General features: G+C 35.7%; 1 protein-coding gene across 2 annotated transcripts in view; it reads right to left on the bottom strand.

Moving 5' to 3' along the window:
* Nucleotides 1–1,428: 1,428 nt before the first annotated feature.
* Nucleotides 1,429–16,783, bottom strand: part of srpx (sushi-repeat containing protein X-linked) — a 29,497-nt gene continuing 14,142 nt past the window's right edge. For both annotated transcript variants that reach the window (XM_042334519.1, XM_007901406.2), the window contains 8 exons: nucleotides 14,086–14,277; nucleotides 13,277–13,453; nucleotides 12,232–12,358; nucleotides 10,652–10,773; nucleotides 10,326–10,505; nucleotides 8,326–8,459; nucleotides 5,608–5,729; nucleotides 1,429–3,169 (listed from right to left, as the gene is read on the bottom strand). In XM_042334519.1, coding sequence (XP_042190453.1) covers nucleotides 2,989–3,169; nucleotides 5,608–5,729; nucleotides 8,326–8,459; nucleotides 10,326–10,505; nucleotides 10,652–10,773; nucleotides 12,232–12,358; nucleotides 13,277–13,453; nucleotides 14,086–14,277 — 1,235 coding nt within the window. In that variant the 3' untranslated portion in view covers nucleotides 1,429–2,988. The remainder of the gene's footprint in view (nucleotides 3,170–5,607; nucleotides 5,730–8,325; nucleotides 8,460–10,325; nucleotides 10,506–10,651; nucleotides 10,774–12,231; nucleotides 12,359–13,276; nucleotides 13,454–14,085; nucleotides 14,278–16,783) is intronic.

Genomic DNA, 16,783 nt, shown 5'->3' on the forward strand with positions numbered 1-16,783 from the left:
TATAATTACTGGTTTTATAGGCAAACATGGCAACAATCTCCTACTAACAGCTGTGCTGAGAATGCCCATACTATATTCTGTAGAACTGGAGCATATCGGAAGCCCAGTTTTACATGTCATCTAAAAGTACAGCTCCTTTGACAATACAGCACTGTCCATCTACTGCATTGGAACTATCAACCAAGACCATGAACTCAAATCATACACCAAGGGCTTTTATTTACAACCTTGGATCTAACAATGAAATTGCACCTAACTGGCCAAACTGACATTAAGTACTAAAGATTTACACATTTGGAATCATTTACATACTTGATATTGTCATTTGCGGTGCTTATCCTGCAAGGAATTTTTACAAATATTCAGAATAAAAAACAAGTGAAGAGCAATATTCTGTTGAAAGTCTATAAATCTTTAGTAACTTTTTAAAGCACTGACATTACTAAAATCCAAAAATTCCTTGTAGGAAACTTTAATCCAACTTGCCTGTCAGTTCTGGTTGCAAGGAATGACATTGCAGGCCAGCTGGTTATACTCCTTTCAACCAGTAACAAATAGTCACTTTTTGATAAAAATGGAAAGTGGTGAGATTCAAACCATAACCTGCAGTTTCTAACCCCAAATTATGTCTTTAAACACCACTCCCACCCAGTGGCTTAAAGAAGAACTGTAAAATATTCTCAATTGTGGCAGGCAGATTAGAGCGACTTGAGTGCCAACCTTCCTCTTCTCAAGAGCCAAACGCTCAGTCATTTGTCCTACCGTGGCATGTATAGTTTCAACTTTAAGAAAATAAAGTGTATTTGAAATCAAGTGTGATTTGAAGATTAACAAAAGATCCAATGGTCATTTGGACTGTGAAATGTACTAATTTGATCACTTTGCTGAACAAGGTTCTGATCTAGAATGCTTAACAATTCATTACATTTATTTGAATAGATTTTGTTTGATTATCTTTGGGATTCTGGGAGTAACCATCCACAATATTTCTCAGGGGTTTGAGTTTGCTTGGTCAGTGGAAAGAGTTGGCATGATGGGCTTTTCTCATTCTGTATATTTCTATTTTTGCAAGTCCTTTTGCAAATGCTTTGCGGGTGGGATGAAACTAAGCTTTGTTTTTATTTATTCATTTCAGTGGGATCTGCTTATTATGCTGAAGCTAAGAGATGAACACCATTCTTGAAGATTGATTTATCTTCAACTATTAAGTGCCGTATCCATTCTGTCAAGCAATGTCTTTGAGCTAAATCTAAGAAATATTATTTGACAATAGCTTGCATTTGTATAATGCCCTTCATTTGCTGTCAACAGAGTGGACTTAATTGTTGAGCATGTCAATTATAAATGTAAAAATATGTTTTTAAAGCACTGACATGCTTTTTTTAAGATTGTAAGGTATTTGGGTACTTTAGACAGTTATGCAGTAGATACACTATATTCTGACTTAAAAGTAGAGAGTAAAAGCCCAACTGAAAGCAGTTGAAAGTTATGCTCATGCAATTATGCAGATTTACTACTTGAATGAGCATGAACAATGTACATGCCTTATAACAATGAATGTGTTAGTGTACAACTGTGGTAATGAAGAGCAGAAAATGACAACCAAAGTAAATGTGACAGGTGTTTCTGAAGCTGATTATTTTTATATATTAGTTAAACCTTTCATCAAATTCATTGACCCAAAAGCTTCATATCAAATCACAGCACATCAGACATCCTGGAGCTGAAATTCCACAAAGTGCACAACAATGCCCTGAACCACCAAATGACCTCCAATGAGTGCCAGAAATGAAAATTAATAAAATAAGCAGTATTTTTTAGCACAGATTATGGTAACATATATTGATGAATGATATTTATATTGTATTACATATGCATTTTTCTAGTATTTAACAAATTCCTGTGATATAGTAAACAATGCACAGAAAAAACATATTTTTAAAATGTGTTTGCTTTTTATTTAATAATGCTATGCAAGAGTGCAGTGAGGGAGACTACACACTTGCCTAAAAGTATACACTAGAATCAAAAATTATACCTGTGGTGTTTTTCATCACATTAAAGAAACAAATGTCAGAAATATTTTTTGTGGAGTACGGCCTTTATTTTTATGTTCTCACAACCGGTGTCTTGGCTCATTTCAGTTGCAACAGATAAACTATTTCCCCCTTTAATTGTTGCACTTCCTTCTAATTCCAAATGGTCTTCTCAGAATAATGTAAGGCAATATTACCTGAATGATATTTCTTTGCATGGGTCAGCAGAAGTAAATCTCACTTTGTTTGATTTATAGTGCTCCATGGTGTTTCACAACTCAAACACATGGCTGATTGGATCAGTTTCTTCTCCCCCTCAACCTCAATAATTAAATTCAGCTGTATAAAACATTTCCTGTTATATTATTAAATGTGCATTTCAATGTGTGAACCATAATTAATACCACCTAAAGTGGCCTCATTTTCTTCAGTGTAAAAGTTATCATCGCCCACAGTTACAATATGTACTCAGGCTGCAGGATGCCTTTTTTTATTTTTCACTGATTTGAAAGGGCAGCTGCTGAACCATTATGGGTGAAGGAAGAGAAGCTGAAACTTTCTGGTTATAAGAATTGATAAAAAAATGCTCATTATAGCACTAAAGTCCAAAACCTGTACTTCTTGAACTGCAGAAAAATAGTAAAAATGAATATTTCTGGAACATTTGCAAACCTAGTCAGCCTATTACAGTATTTTCAAATCTTTATCACATGATATAGTGTAGCTTTAATTGGAAGTAGGATGTAGATGAAAATATGCACAATAATTTATACGCATAATATTAAACAGCACGCTGCATTTTAGCAAAATACAACAAAGAGCTCCAGAGAATCAGTAACTATTACTTTTATAATGTTGGAATAATAGAACTTTCCAATTTGCGCTTACAACTTGCAAAATACATCCACCAAACTGCTGTTGGCCACTGAAGATTGAAACTGATTTGTGGAAATCAATTGCAAGATTGGCCATTTGCAGCTTGCAATTTCATTTCTTCTTTTCGCAAGGGAAATGTATCAATCAAAGTGAAGAGCTCTGCAGGAGTGACTGGGAAAGGGTAACGCTCTTTGTCCATGCCATTTTTGTCAAAAAGGACCATGTTGAAATTCCGCTGTGAAATCTGATGCAATAGCCTGTCAACGAATAATGAAATGCATTCATGAAAGATTTAAAGATTGAGAAAAAGGAAACATATATACAGCAACAACTTGCATTCATATAATACACTTCACGAGGGGTAATGTCTCGCTATACAGTATATTAGGGATATGGAGACATACCTTTAAAATTAAAATACCTTTAATACTAAGTTTTATCTGTATGTCCAACATCTCTAACATTTTAAATAATAATCCTTGCATTTGATATAGCACCTTTTCAGGTCTTCGAGACGTCTCAAAGTGCTTCATATAATATACTGTAAAGTGAATTGACTGTATATTTTGTGGGCGAAATGCACAGTCAATTGCACACAGCAGTGTCCTAGAAACAGTTGTCGATTGAAGTAACAAATTTATTATTATTCTTTTTAGAATCAATTATTAACCCCGGAAAAGCGATCCGTCAATCGATTAAAAATCGGGTTCCTTCTTACTGCTAGGTAAACAGAGGAGTGTGGAGTAAGGAAGCTTGCCCAACATTTTGCCCTGCCAGGAATTGAGCCCAGATCTCTCGCTTGTGAGGCGAGTGTTCTCACCACTGAGCTACAGGAATCCATAAATAGGTTCTACCTTCAAATTGTGTCAACAATAGCTGCTGAATTCTTTTCAATCTTTATACTCATTCAGCCACAATTTCTACATTATGGTTGCTACTTCTTCCTATGTACCCCTCATCACAGAATATCCTGTGAAGGCTTTGATACGTCACAACGAAGTGATTAGGCATAGTGTCAAATATAAGGATTATTATTATCTATTATTATCTTAAAACAGGAGGTCAAGATAATCTATAGTTGAGATTCATTCACAGGCTCAGGGGAGATTTCTTGTGAATGTTCAATGGTTAGGATGGTACCAGGAATAAGGGACTTCAGTTATGAGGAGAGGCTAGAGAAGCTAGGATTATTCTCCTTGGAGCAGAGGAGGTTAAGAGGAGACTGAATAGAAGTTTTCAAAATTTGAGGGGATTCGATAGGGTGAACAAGGAGAAATTATTTCCACTGGCGGGTGGGTCGGTAACCCGAGGACACAGATTTAAAATAGTTGTTAAAAGAAACAGAAGGGAGGTGAGGAGAAAGTTTTTCACACAGAGTTGTTCGGATCTGGAATGCATTGCCTGAAAGGGTGGTGGAAGCTGATTCGATAACAACTTTTAAGAGTGAAGGTGATAATTATTTGGGGAGGACAAGTTTGCAGAGCTATGAGGAGAGAGTGGGGGAGTGGGATTGAATTGGATAGCTCTTTTCAAAGCTATCTATAGGGAAAGTGAGTTGAAGGGAATTAGGAACAAAGGCTCAGAGAGGACATCAGAGAAAAACCCACTTTACTCTTCAATTCCTCACAGAGGCTCAAGAGTAGCAGTGGCAGATGCTTCATAGTTGCATACTACGTTTCCTTCTTATAATTAAAGATTTAAAGAGTGGAAAAATAACAAGAAAATAACGCATCATTTTGCTTTTTGGTTCCTGTGGTGCAACAGGGACAAGTGCAGAATTCTACCTCTCTTTATTGTAGCATATTAATAAAGTGCACTGAGCAAGAGACAGGTTCCATGACCAGCCCCTTGAGAGAAATAAAATTATGTTTACTTTAACATAAACCCACAAACCAGTGAAAACAAGAGTTTTGATTATTTTNAAAAATCCTTTTGGAAGGATTTAGGCTTGTTGATTCCCATTTGATACAGAGCCTTATCATGTCATTGAAACTAAATTAAAGTGAATAATAATAATGCTAGTATTTGATACAGTGCCTTATCACATCACGGAGACATCTCAAAGCACTTCACGGGATTCACTGTAAAGTGTAGTGACTATGTATTTTGTGGGCGAATACGATATTAATATATTAAACAGCAATTAAAACAAGTACTGCAACATTTAAAATAACCTCATGGACGTTGGCAGCATAATGCCTTTACACTTTGGAGCACTAAAGAAAGGCACATGGAGTACATAAGTGCAATTGTAGTCACATTGCTTTGGTGGGAGTTGAAATGACGAGGCAGTTGCCAATAAGTTCTCTTGTATGCATCGTGGCAGTCAGTGAAAAATAGCACTGATGGAGGTCTGGCAATAACATGCATGAACTAATGTTCTCTTGAGTTATAAATGGAATCTTGTTGTTGTTGTTGAGTTTTTGCTTAACTGGGTCCTTTTGAGCCAGTTCAGCAAAACGTGAGGAAAAATGATGCCCTCTAAAGAGATTCAGAAGGCTCATTTTATTTTCATTAGAAAAAAATGCTACAACTATTTAAAACTGCGAGGTGCTGCGAGATATAGATCAAGCAAGTAATTTGGTGCATGAGAATACCACAAGATATGTATTTTATGTTTGAAGGGCTCTTCAAATTGGACATTCATTTCGTTTCAAAACTGCAGAAGCAACTTTACCATTATGTTGTATCTTACCTCAGTTGCAAAACAAGTGATGGTGATAAAAATTGTTCACTCATTCTCCCTATTTGCACGGGGTAAACACCAACTAGTTCGATGACAGTGACATGTCTCAAGTCTAGGCCACATGAAACGTGCTAAAAGAAATTGGAAGAAATATCTTTAATATAAAATTCACATTTAAATATCTTTACTTTCAACAGATCAGTTTTGGTATAAAAGGTCCACGACACATTGAAATGTTATACATTTTATATAAAAAAAATTAATCACGTATTTGTAATAAAAGGTTGTATGTACACCATGGCATTGTCATGATAGTTGTATAAGCTTTTTTTAAAAAAAAGCAGATCTTAAGAGAAATTTGGATAAAGTGCCCCTTCAAACCACTGTATCTCTTCCTTCCAAAATAATAATAATCTTTGTATTTGATAGGGCCCCTTATCACGTTGTTGAAACGTCTCAAAGCATTTCAGAGTATTTTACTGTTGACAATGACACTGGAGAACTGCATTCTCTTTTTAAATAATGTCATTGAAACTTTACCACCACCTGAACAGATAAGACTATTTTATCTCATCTGGAACCTCTAACAATATAGCATTCTTCTAGCATTGCACTGGTATGTCAGCATAGACATGGGACTTGAACACCTAATACTAAACTTGCCTTAGCGGTGAGAGTGGTACCAACTGAACCAGCATACATAGAAGATAGAACCTATCCTAGATACCAATCTTGCCATTTTTCCTTTACAATAACAAGCTGTTTCTTAAATGAGCCCAGGCCTCAACCACCCAGCCTCGTAACTCATTCCAGCTGTTGTCTACACACTGTGCAAAGAAATACTTATTTATGACTGTCCTTCACAACTTTTTGATTCTGTGATGTCTTGTCCTGCTGCTTTGGCATATCTATAACTATAGCTCCTTGTCAGAACAGACTGTAATATCTTGCTCTGCATTTCTTTGCCCCTCCAATAATTGCCCATTCCCATTTTGGTTTGTGTCCCCCAACTGATAATCAATAGCTGATCCTGAACCATGTCTCTCACTCAAGATTTTCTGTTTTTCTCCCTGATTTGGGTAGTCAGTTTAAGAAGGCAAGAGTTGCCCACTGGCGAGGCTGGGAATCACATTTGATTATCGACCTCCTCAGGCTGCGATCATTGGGTATCATTTCCTGCTAATCTGTATTGTTAACCAACCATCACACTGCCACAAGTTGATTACCAGTACTGATCAACTCTTTCTACACCGCACACTGTTTATCACTCTGTATTAGATCTGCTATAGACTATTATCAGTTCCAATCATGTCAAACAGCCAAACTGCACATGAGTAACCGTTTAACACTCCAGGTTAATGGTATGAGCCTCAAACACATTAGCGAAGATTTGTGGGGCATTGCTGTGCCGTGCGCAAATTGGCTCCCACAAAAGCACAGTCATTCCGCTTTACAATCTATCCTGTGAAGCACTTTGGGACATCCTCCTGATGTGAAAGGCATTATATCAAATGCATGGATTATTATTACTATTACATTGGCATAGCATCAACGTAGTTGGCAAGATGGGAAATACAGCGGCTGTAAGGCCAATAGATTTATTTCAGAGTAGGATCACTGAACTAGGACTACATTAGGAGGAAAACATGATTTGACCTCAAAATGTCAAAAATCATTAAATGTTCCAACAGATTTGTTAATGATTTTGGACCTATCTGTACACCCTCAACATCATGTCCATGTATGTCATTCAATATTACAGCATGAAAAGTTCATTCTCCTATTGCTGAACTCTAATCTTCCTCACTGTGTTTGTGGGAGACGAAAATACACTAACGTGTTTGAGGCACTGTTTAAAAGGGTTTAACTGAAGCATATCGATATCACAGAACATAAAAGCCATCAATCAATTATCTGTAGAGGCTTGCTAAACAAGGTGGGAATGTCTATTTGAAAAGGACCACCGTAGATTTAAAAGCACCACATCATATTAAATCCCCACCTCCACCCACCGACCCCCACACACACACTTATCCATGTAGGAGAGCCTCACAGACTGTCACAGGTCACGTGATAATGTTTTATTTTCCAGCTAAAGTATATCACATAGAGATTTTTACCTACACCTTTCATAAAAACTAAAACTGTAGGTTGTGTATATCTCTATATCCAATATTCAGCACAACAATTACAATACTAACTAGAATTCGCCCAGTACACCGCAGTAACCAAAGTATTACTCATTTCTATATATACGGTATTAAAAAGGATAAATCATTCCATCATGAGGATTACAGTAAACAAGAGCCCTAATTGACAGTAATTCCTGGTAAGATTATGCAAATGACTCATTCATCTGCCTGTGAAAAAGAATCACTGCACTTAACAGTAATTAACTATGAAACATTTTGCAATGTTTTGGCATGGTAAGAGTACAAAGTGCTATAAAAATACATGTATTTTGTAGAATGTAATTATAAAATGTCTATTTTTAAATATTTTCTCCTTCCTCTGTAGTCTCCCAAACTCAAATATAAATAGTGATCAACTATAAGTACATCCATAGCCAATACCAAAGAAGGCTTGCAATTATGCAGCGATAGGTGACTTCTCTTGATTTTGACAACGATTTTGATAACAACAACAACAATTTACACGGATAATCACAGTCGTAGCATATTGATACTACAGTAGTTAATGGATTGCAGTACTAGAAGATAGCCTTACCTGGAGCAATCCTAACTGGAACCTGTAATAATAATCTGCGCCAGAAGGAGTGGATATAACCAGTAATCGACGTTTCTCGTAGAATTGATCCAAAAGGGCTGTTGCTGTAGCAACGCGCACATTAAAGCGCATGACTGAAATTTAGAAAGATTCAGAGGTATTAACTTAAGTTAATAGCTATTTGTTAAAGATCAGTTTATAATTAATTTACTGTTTCCTAAAAATAGTGATAGACAATTGTCAGTATCTAACCAGTACAGCATCATAGATATTAGTTGTAAGACTAAACCAGCTCTGGTTCAGTAATCATTGGAAATGAAATGCTTAGATAAAGTGTTCTCTAGGATTTGTGAAGGGTACATCATGTCTAATTAATCTAATTTAATTTTTTGAGGAGGTCATTAACATGGTCGATAAGAGAGTAGCGATGGATGTCGTCTGCATGAACTTTCAGAAGGTTCCGCACAAGATGTTACTAGCAAAAATAAAAACAAATGGAATTGGAGGTAACCTTGCAACGTGGCTTGGTAATTGGTTGGGAGGCAGGAGACAGAGATATATATATTACTTGGATGGAAGAATTGAGAGTTTTACATCAAACTTTGCAGATGACAAAGTTAGGAGGCACAGTAAATTGTGTGGATGGGAGCAGGAAGTTATCAAGGGACGTAGACAGATTAAATGAATGGGCAAAACTGTGGCAGATAGAATTCAATGTGGGGAAGTGTGAGGTCATCCAATATGGGTCCAAAATAACAACAGAATATTTTTCAAATGGTGAGAAATTAAGAACTGTGTAAGAGGAAAGGGATTTGGGTGTCCATGTACACAAATTACTAAAAACAAGCTCACAGGTCCAAAAAGTTACCAAAAAGGCTAGTGGGATGGGGATTTTATCTCAAGGGGGCTGGAATATAAAGGAGAGAAAATGATGCTTCAACTAAAGCACATTATGTTCAGTTTTGGGCACTGCACCTCAGGAAGGATATATTGGCTCTGGAGGCAGTGCAATTCAGATTCATCAGAATTATACCAGGGCTTAAAGGGTTAAATTGTGAGGACAGGTTGCATAAACTTGGTCTCTATTCCCTTGAGTTTAGAAGTTTGAGGGGTGATCTGATTGAGGTTTTTAAAATAATAAAGGAATTCAATAAGGTAGATGCAGAGAAATTATTTCCTCTAGTCGGGGAATTCAGAACAAGGGGGCATAATCTTAATATTAGAGCTAGGCCATTTAGGATTTAAATTAGCAGGCAGCTTTTCACTCAAACGGTAGTGGAAATCTGGAATGCTCTCCCCGAAAAGGTTCCATTCACACATTCAAGACTGAGGTAGATAGCTATTTGTTAGGTCAGGGTATCAAGGGACACGGGGCGAGGGCAGGTAATTGAAGTTGAGATACAGATCAGCCATGATCTTATAAAATAGTGAAACAGGCTCGAGGGGCTGAATGGCTTACTTCTGTTTCTATGTTTTATTATAACATTATTTGAAACATTAGAAGAAAATGATGTGTTTTTCGAGGCAATTCACATCATTGTTCATATCCAAATGTGTTGCAACAAATAAACAATGTTCTGCCTTACTTTTCATTTTGATGAAAAAAATGTTGCTGATGATGAAAGCTGGTGGATACAAAACCAGTTTATCACTGATTATGAATCTCCCTGCAACTCCCTTTACAACATCAAGCTATCTAAAATGATTTATCAGCAGGCCAATATTCATAGTGGATCCAGACTGTCTGTTAGGTATAAAATAGTTTTAGGAATAGAATCAAAGACTTTCATTCCAAAGCTCAGTTGAGCTTGATTTTTAATTTTTCAACGGGTCTAGCAACTAATGGCTCTAAATCCTCTGAGGTGCTGTACAAAAAGACTTCAATCAAACTACTTCAACATTATTTTTTTCATTAAGTATTTAACCATATTTTTATGAAGCTCATTACAGCTTTGATTCAAACTGAAATAGTGTAAACTGCAGCTCTAAAATGCACTCACGTGTACAGACTGGCACAGGTCCTGACCAGCTGTAACTGTACTGACACACGGTAGCTTTGCTTCCTTGTAGATCAAATCCACTCATACAGAAAAATTCACAGGTTGCACCATAGTTATCCCCGTCACTGGAGCACTTCATATAACTATTTTCAGGTGGAGTAAGCTTCCCACAACGCCTAACTAATAACAGAAGTCATTTAAAATAGTCAGTAAATATTTAAAAATGTTATTATTTGACTGCTTTTTGAATCTGTGAAACAAAAACTATTAATTCAATATAAGCTGTGTGGTTTTCATTGTTCAATTTTCAATAAATAAGCACTTACCACGAACTTTAACTGTAAACTTGCATGAGGCCTTATTTCCAGCCCCATCAAAAACTGTGTATTGAATTCTGTGTTCACCCTCAGGAAATTCTGATCCAGAAGGGGGGCCTTTTAAAATAACGCTGTAAAGTTATGTTAATACTGAACCTTGTTGAATTGTATGGAGCATACTCAAACAAAATAAGTCTAGGATTTTCAAAACTATCCAGATAATTACACTCTTTATTTGCATATTGTCCATTTGTGCATTTAAATATTATTTTTTCTAAATATTTAGTTGAAAACAGGATACTTCATTTGTCAATGTTGAAAGTTTGATTATTGTAAGCTTTTCTGGACATGAGCAAATGTTTCAATTAAAAAAGCAAAAGTATAATTTAAGGACAAGATTGTCAGTATTTATAAAATTCTTCTAATCTTCCTTCAGTTTAAAAATCTAAAGATGTAAGTAAAATTTCTGGATTCAAATACCATAATTTTGCTGAAAATGACATTAGTGTCATTTTAACATTCAGAAGATCATTTCAAATGAAAGGTAAGCTTCCAGGTACCATGGCCATTATTGTCAATGCTGACAATGAGCACAAACACAAACCAAACATTGCGATTGCTATTTGCAACCAGAGCTGCAGTGTTGCAAGTGCAAAACTAAAATATTAAAAAAGCTCTATATGGGGCTTATTGTTTTTTCCAAAGATTACATCTGCACTATAGAGTTTAAAACACTTGTGGTGCTTAAGTAAATTACTTGTCACTATTTTATTAGTTATGTTTTTTAATGTCATGTCCCCGTTAATTTAAGCAGCTGCACAGCTTCTCCTATCCAATACAGAGTACATTGTTTACAATTACCAATTGAAAAAAATTAAATTGAACAGCTCACAATCTATAATATAATAATCCTTGCATCTGATATAGCGCCTTACCACGTCATTGAGATATCTCAAAGCACTTTACAGAATACTGTATTTTGTAAAGTGGATTGACTGTGTATTTTGTGGGCCAAAACACTCCAGCTCACATTATGAAACACAGAGTTGTTACAATTTACAGTATGTCCTGTGAAGCGTTTTGCAATGTCCTTCCAATGTAAAAGGAGCTCAATGAAATGTAAAAATTATTATTTTATTTTGCCCCATCATATACCCGGTCTAGCACCAAATTATTTTAAAATACATTCTCTTCCTGTAACAACAGTGATGACCAAACTACGGACCGTGGGTTGAAATGAGTGAAATTTGCTGAATGACTACTATTGCATGATTCATTGCTAAGTGCAAGTTAGGGCCCCCAAACAGTTGCACTAGCCTAGGTCCGTGTTTGATCGGTAGTGCGTTTCCAGATTTTTCTCGATAGAATATTTTTGATTTACGGCATAAATCAAGAAATAATCAATCAAGAACATTTATTTTGTTATGATTGATGTTAGTTTTTACAATGAGTCAGAAGCTCGGTCATAAATATCAAGCTTGCCTCACAATACAATTTACACGAGGAATTGTATTTCTTTTCCCATTAATACAATGGTATTTAATCAGTGCTTCTACCCGTTGCTCCCATCACCTCTAAATAACAATTACTTTGTCAAAATGCCATCTGCGGTGTCTGTTCCCTCAGGAGTGTCCCAGGTCACTCGAACTGTCAACTTCTCTGGTTCAGCTGTCTTCTCTTTGAAATGGGGACATTTTATTTTCGGTGGTTCCAAATCTATAAAAGAAAAGTTCAGAAACAAGATTCCCTAGAGTGTCGCGATCATATTAACATTATATTGGGTTCTAATTTATGACCTTTTTTTAAAATGAAATTTCTGATTATCATATTTCTAATAATTTGTGAAATTTCTTGATAAGTTTAACAGGAATTGTGTAATAATAGAATTTCTAAACTATAAAATGTGTTTCAGCATATTCTATGTTTTAGAAATGTGATAATTATGCATTTCAGACCATCTGAAATATATTAAGTAATTTCACAAATTGGACCTTATTTGTCAAATTAGAAGCATTCAAGGCAATTTGTGAAATGAGTTTTACATTCATAAATTAAATGCTTTAAAATTATACATGAATCTTCATGAATTAAGCAGGAGCCTGTTTCTGTAGACAGCAGTACCTCTTTATTTATGTTACACCACTGCCTACCACTGTAGGCAGCTCAGCAATGTAAATGTTACATTTGTCCCTAGTTTTTTTTTCACCTCCAGCGATCCCATATTACTTGCAGCTGTGTTGCCTTATTTTAAATTGAGGACCTAGGTGAAGGTCTATAGCATAAGAAAAAAATTAAGTAAGGTGAGATTTCTTAATGGCCGGAGCAAATTGAATTTAAGGCAGACAGTGCAGTAAGTTATGATTTCAACACAGTTGAATAGGCCAAGGAGATAGAGAATGTTAAACTAAATCATATTCAGAGCTTAAGAGGAACAAGAATGGGATGTTTAAAGTGAAATTACTATATTAGCATTGACAAAATACAGAAATACATAAAAGGTTATGATGGAAAGAACATCCATGTGTGAAAAAAAATTTAAATTCTAGTCATTTAATTGTCATTTGGCTTTGTGTCACACTAGTCACTAGTTTAACATCTGATAATCTTACCTAAAAATACCACATCAAAGCTTACCAAGACAGGATGGTTCTCTTCCATTCCACACTTTGTTGTACATGCACGTCACAGTTTTCTGTCCCTTAACTTGGTATCCAGGTGTACAGTAAAACTCACATCTGGAGTTAAAAAATGTTCCATCTGAACACTTCACACCTCCATGGAGTGGCAAAGAAAATTTAGGGCATCTTATTTCTAGAAAAGATAAATAATAATTCTACAAAAATGTAAACTTTTGATTTCTTTAATAAAGCTTTCTTTATTTCTTTAATTTTCTCCACTTTACCACACCTGCATCAGTTTGCTCTAATGACTCAGGACAACCCTTTTATAGCATGATTGTTTTGCTCCAGTGTCTCAAGCCCGCTATATAAAGAGGCATGATAAAATGGCCAACTTCCAGATTATCTAATGACCTCAATTCGTGCTAGTTGCGTGCATGTACGTTTTGTGCAGCGAGCAATGCTTATGTCACTTCCTATGTGCAGTCACAAAGCACCAATGATGTTACATCCTTTGCAAAGTGCAGTGCGCAGGAAATGACACTGGCACCGACCTCGCTGACAACCAAGGAATCAGCCTTTTTTCACAATTACAGATTTGAATGGTCTGATTTCAGTTTTCAAGGAAGAAAATGTCAGCGTACATAACCCAATCTCATTACAAAACAACCCACATTATAACAAGGCATGTTTTAACAGGGTCTGTATAACAATAACAATCAAACTTTATTGTATTACTCCTCTCAGTAAACCAACTTTTTAGGTACTGTTGGAGTGCAACCCACACTCTCCAAACATTATTTTTTTTTTTTTTAAATTACCCACCTCTGCAGAACACGTTTCCTGACCAGCGTTTAGTCGATAAACATGTCACACGGGTGATTCCGTGGACTTCATATCCTTTCCGACAAGAAATATCACAGGTTGTTCCTTGTGCATTTCTGTAATATTCACCTCGTGGGGTTCTGCAATTGGCAAAACCATTTTTGACTTTTAAAGGAGAGCACGAGGGAGTATCTGTAAGCGTCAACCACAGAATGAATACACAGTTATTATTTTGCAATATCCACACCTATAATAGACTCTCACTGTTTTAGGCTGTGTATAGGCATCATTCATTCAGCATTGCACATTGGGACCTAGTTTACTATTCCAGGACAGTACTGGGAGAGCACTGCTTTGTTGCAGATGCCATGCTCTATATTATGGATGATGTCACACCAAGCCTATCTACTGAGCACTTCAAATTCTAAAAAGCATGATCCAGTTCATTAGATTCAGTTGCCCAGATACAAAATATGGTGAAACAGAAAATGTCATTTGTATTAAAAGAACATGAAAATAACTTTTCAGGAACATGTTAAATCTGCCTAAATCTAAATCAATGAATAAAGTTAAATGTGTTTTATTTGCTAAACTAAGTGATCAAAACATAACACTGCTGATAGTTAGTACCCAACATTTTGATTCAACAATTGATACTGGGGCAACTCTGAACTCTGTTTTACGTACCGTGGTTATTCTAATAAATCACAAACTCAAATGACAGTCTACTTCTGACACAACTCCTGAATTTTATTATGCATTTGTGTATAATTTGACATATTCAATAATCTTGTCAATGCTAATAAAACATTTTTGTTAAACTCTATGACTGATATAACTGGCTTGGCAATTGCTGGCTCTAATAAGATTAGTCCATGGCTTCCAATCTGTGGAGCCTCAATTGCTGAGAATTATAAACGGATCCAGTCTTTGCCCAATATTAAAGCACATGTACTTTCCAACAGAAGTTACCGAGTTGCTAACAGGAGCAGAGTCCTTGGTTATATTTTTACTGTTCTGACCCGGGGATATTAAGGCCAACTAGAACGCTCCATTGTGCACTTACTATGCACAGACCCAGAAATGATCCTATCATCTAGTTTTACAGTGTCACACTGCATCAGATGTTGATTCACCCAGCAGACCATCAGGGAGACATTACATTTTAATTGCCCCCAAATATTACTTTGTTTTGCAACGGTAAAGCCTACAATTGGCTAAAAACTGTTTTTTCAGGAAATAGCCGTGCAGGAGTCACTACTAAAAAGACTCCATAAAAAGTGACTTCTACATTTAACACTAGATCAGTCCTACAATTAGTAATGACAACAATGTGTTCCTGATATTTTAATTATTTCCCTTCAGCTTTGTACACTTACAGAAATCAACACTAGCAGTTAATTTTGCATTACACCTGGAGGTAGGCTTAATGTACAAGTCATTTATATCATTACATGGCTATTAATCCAAATCTCACTGAAATAGACTTACCTGCTCACTGAAAGAGACTATTTATTAGAGAAGAACCATTATATTCTCAATTCATTTGCTGATTGTTCCAATTGCTTGATGCATGCCAACACTTCACAATAAAATCACATTCACTGATAATAACACAGTAATCTATAAATAATTTTGTGAATCACAAATTTTTAATCTTTGGAACAATTCCAAGGAACACACTTGAGATTTGAAGTTGCATTTACACAAATGTATGCAGAATTTATATAGCCTGGAGCAAAGCTACTTCACTTTTCAAAGTATAGTTACACAGAGCTTGAAGTCTGATTTCACTTGACACTGTATTTTAAGGTTGTTTTAAAAGAAAACAATTTTGGTGTACTTGGTGTATGTGCAGAACTCCAAGGTTAAGTGTTAGCTGTGTAATGTTATCAGAAGCTGGCTGATCAGCTATCACTAACTGACATTTGATGACATTAAGAAAGTTAAATTTGATTTAGAGGAATATCGATAAACTCCCTAACCCAAAGAGTCTGAATCTTGTTCATCGAGGATCCCCGTTGAATGCTCTCTCGTATCTTCACCTACTTGAGGTCATTCCCCCTCCCACCCTCTGCTTATACAATGCATCTTGGGATCTGGTCTCTTTGTCACAGAACATATAGGATTCTGGAAATCTCCTTACACTTATGTCCAGCTGTTTTGCTCAGTACACCTCTTAGGAAGCTATCTGTTTATCAAGAGCTCAAACACACTCTTGTCAGCTATCTAAATACCAATTTGTGGACACTTTCATCACTTTGAAGACTATATCGTTTCCTGGATAATAAATAAACAAACAGATTATTGCATTTTTTTCATATGTAAAACACATTGCAAACAGTTCAGTATGCACATATAAAATTAAACGCAAGGATACTAAATAACTTCCAATGCAACCAAGGAAGTCTGATTTCAGTACTTGCACTAACACAACCAGGGTTAATTTAGTACTTGAAGATGATACTTAATTTTTGTGGAATTGTTTATATTAATGTGTTAGCAACATTATAAACGTGATCACACAATGGAGTTCTTTTATTAAATCCAATATTATTACTTACCTTTTAAATCTACCTTTTTTCTCTGGCTGGCTTTGGTTGAGCCTGTTAATGTTGGACTACATTTCAAATACATTTTTAATTGCATTTTATTATTTTAATATTGTCATGGTTTTACACAGTAAGTTGCCAAACAA

This window comes from Callorhinchus milii, unplaced genomic scaffold, assembly GCF_018977255.1.
Source record: "Callorhinchus milii isolate IMCB2004 unplaced genomic scaffold, IMCB_Cmil_1.0 Scaffold4, whole genome shotgun sequence".
In the NCBI taxonomy this organism is placed as follows: domain Eukaryota; kingdom Metazoa; phylum Chordata; class Chondrichthyes; order Chimaeriformes; family Callorhinchidae; genus Callorhinchus; species Callorhinchus milii.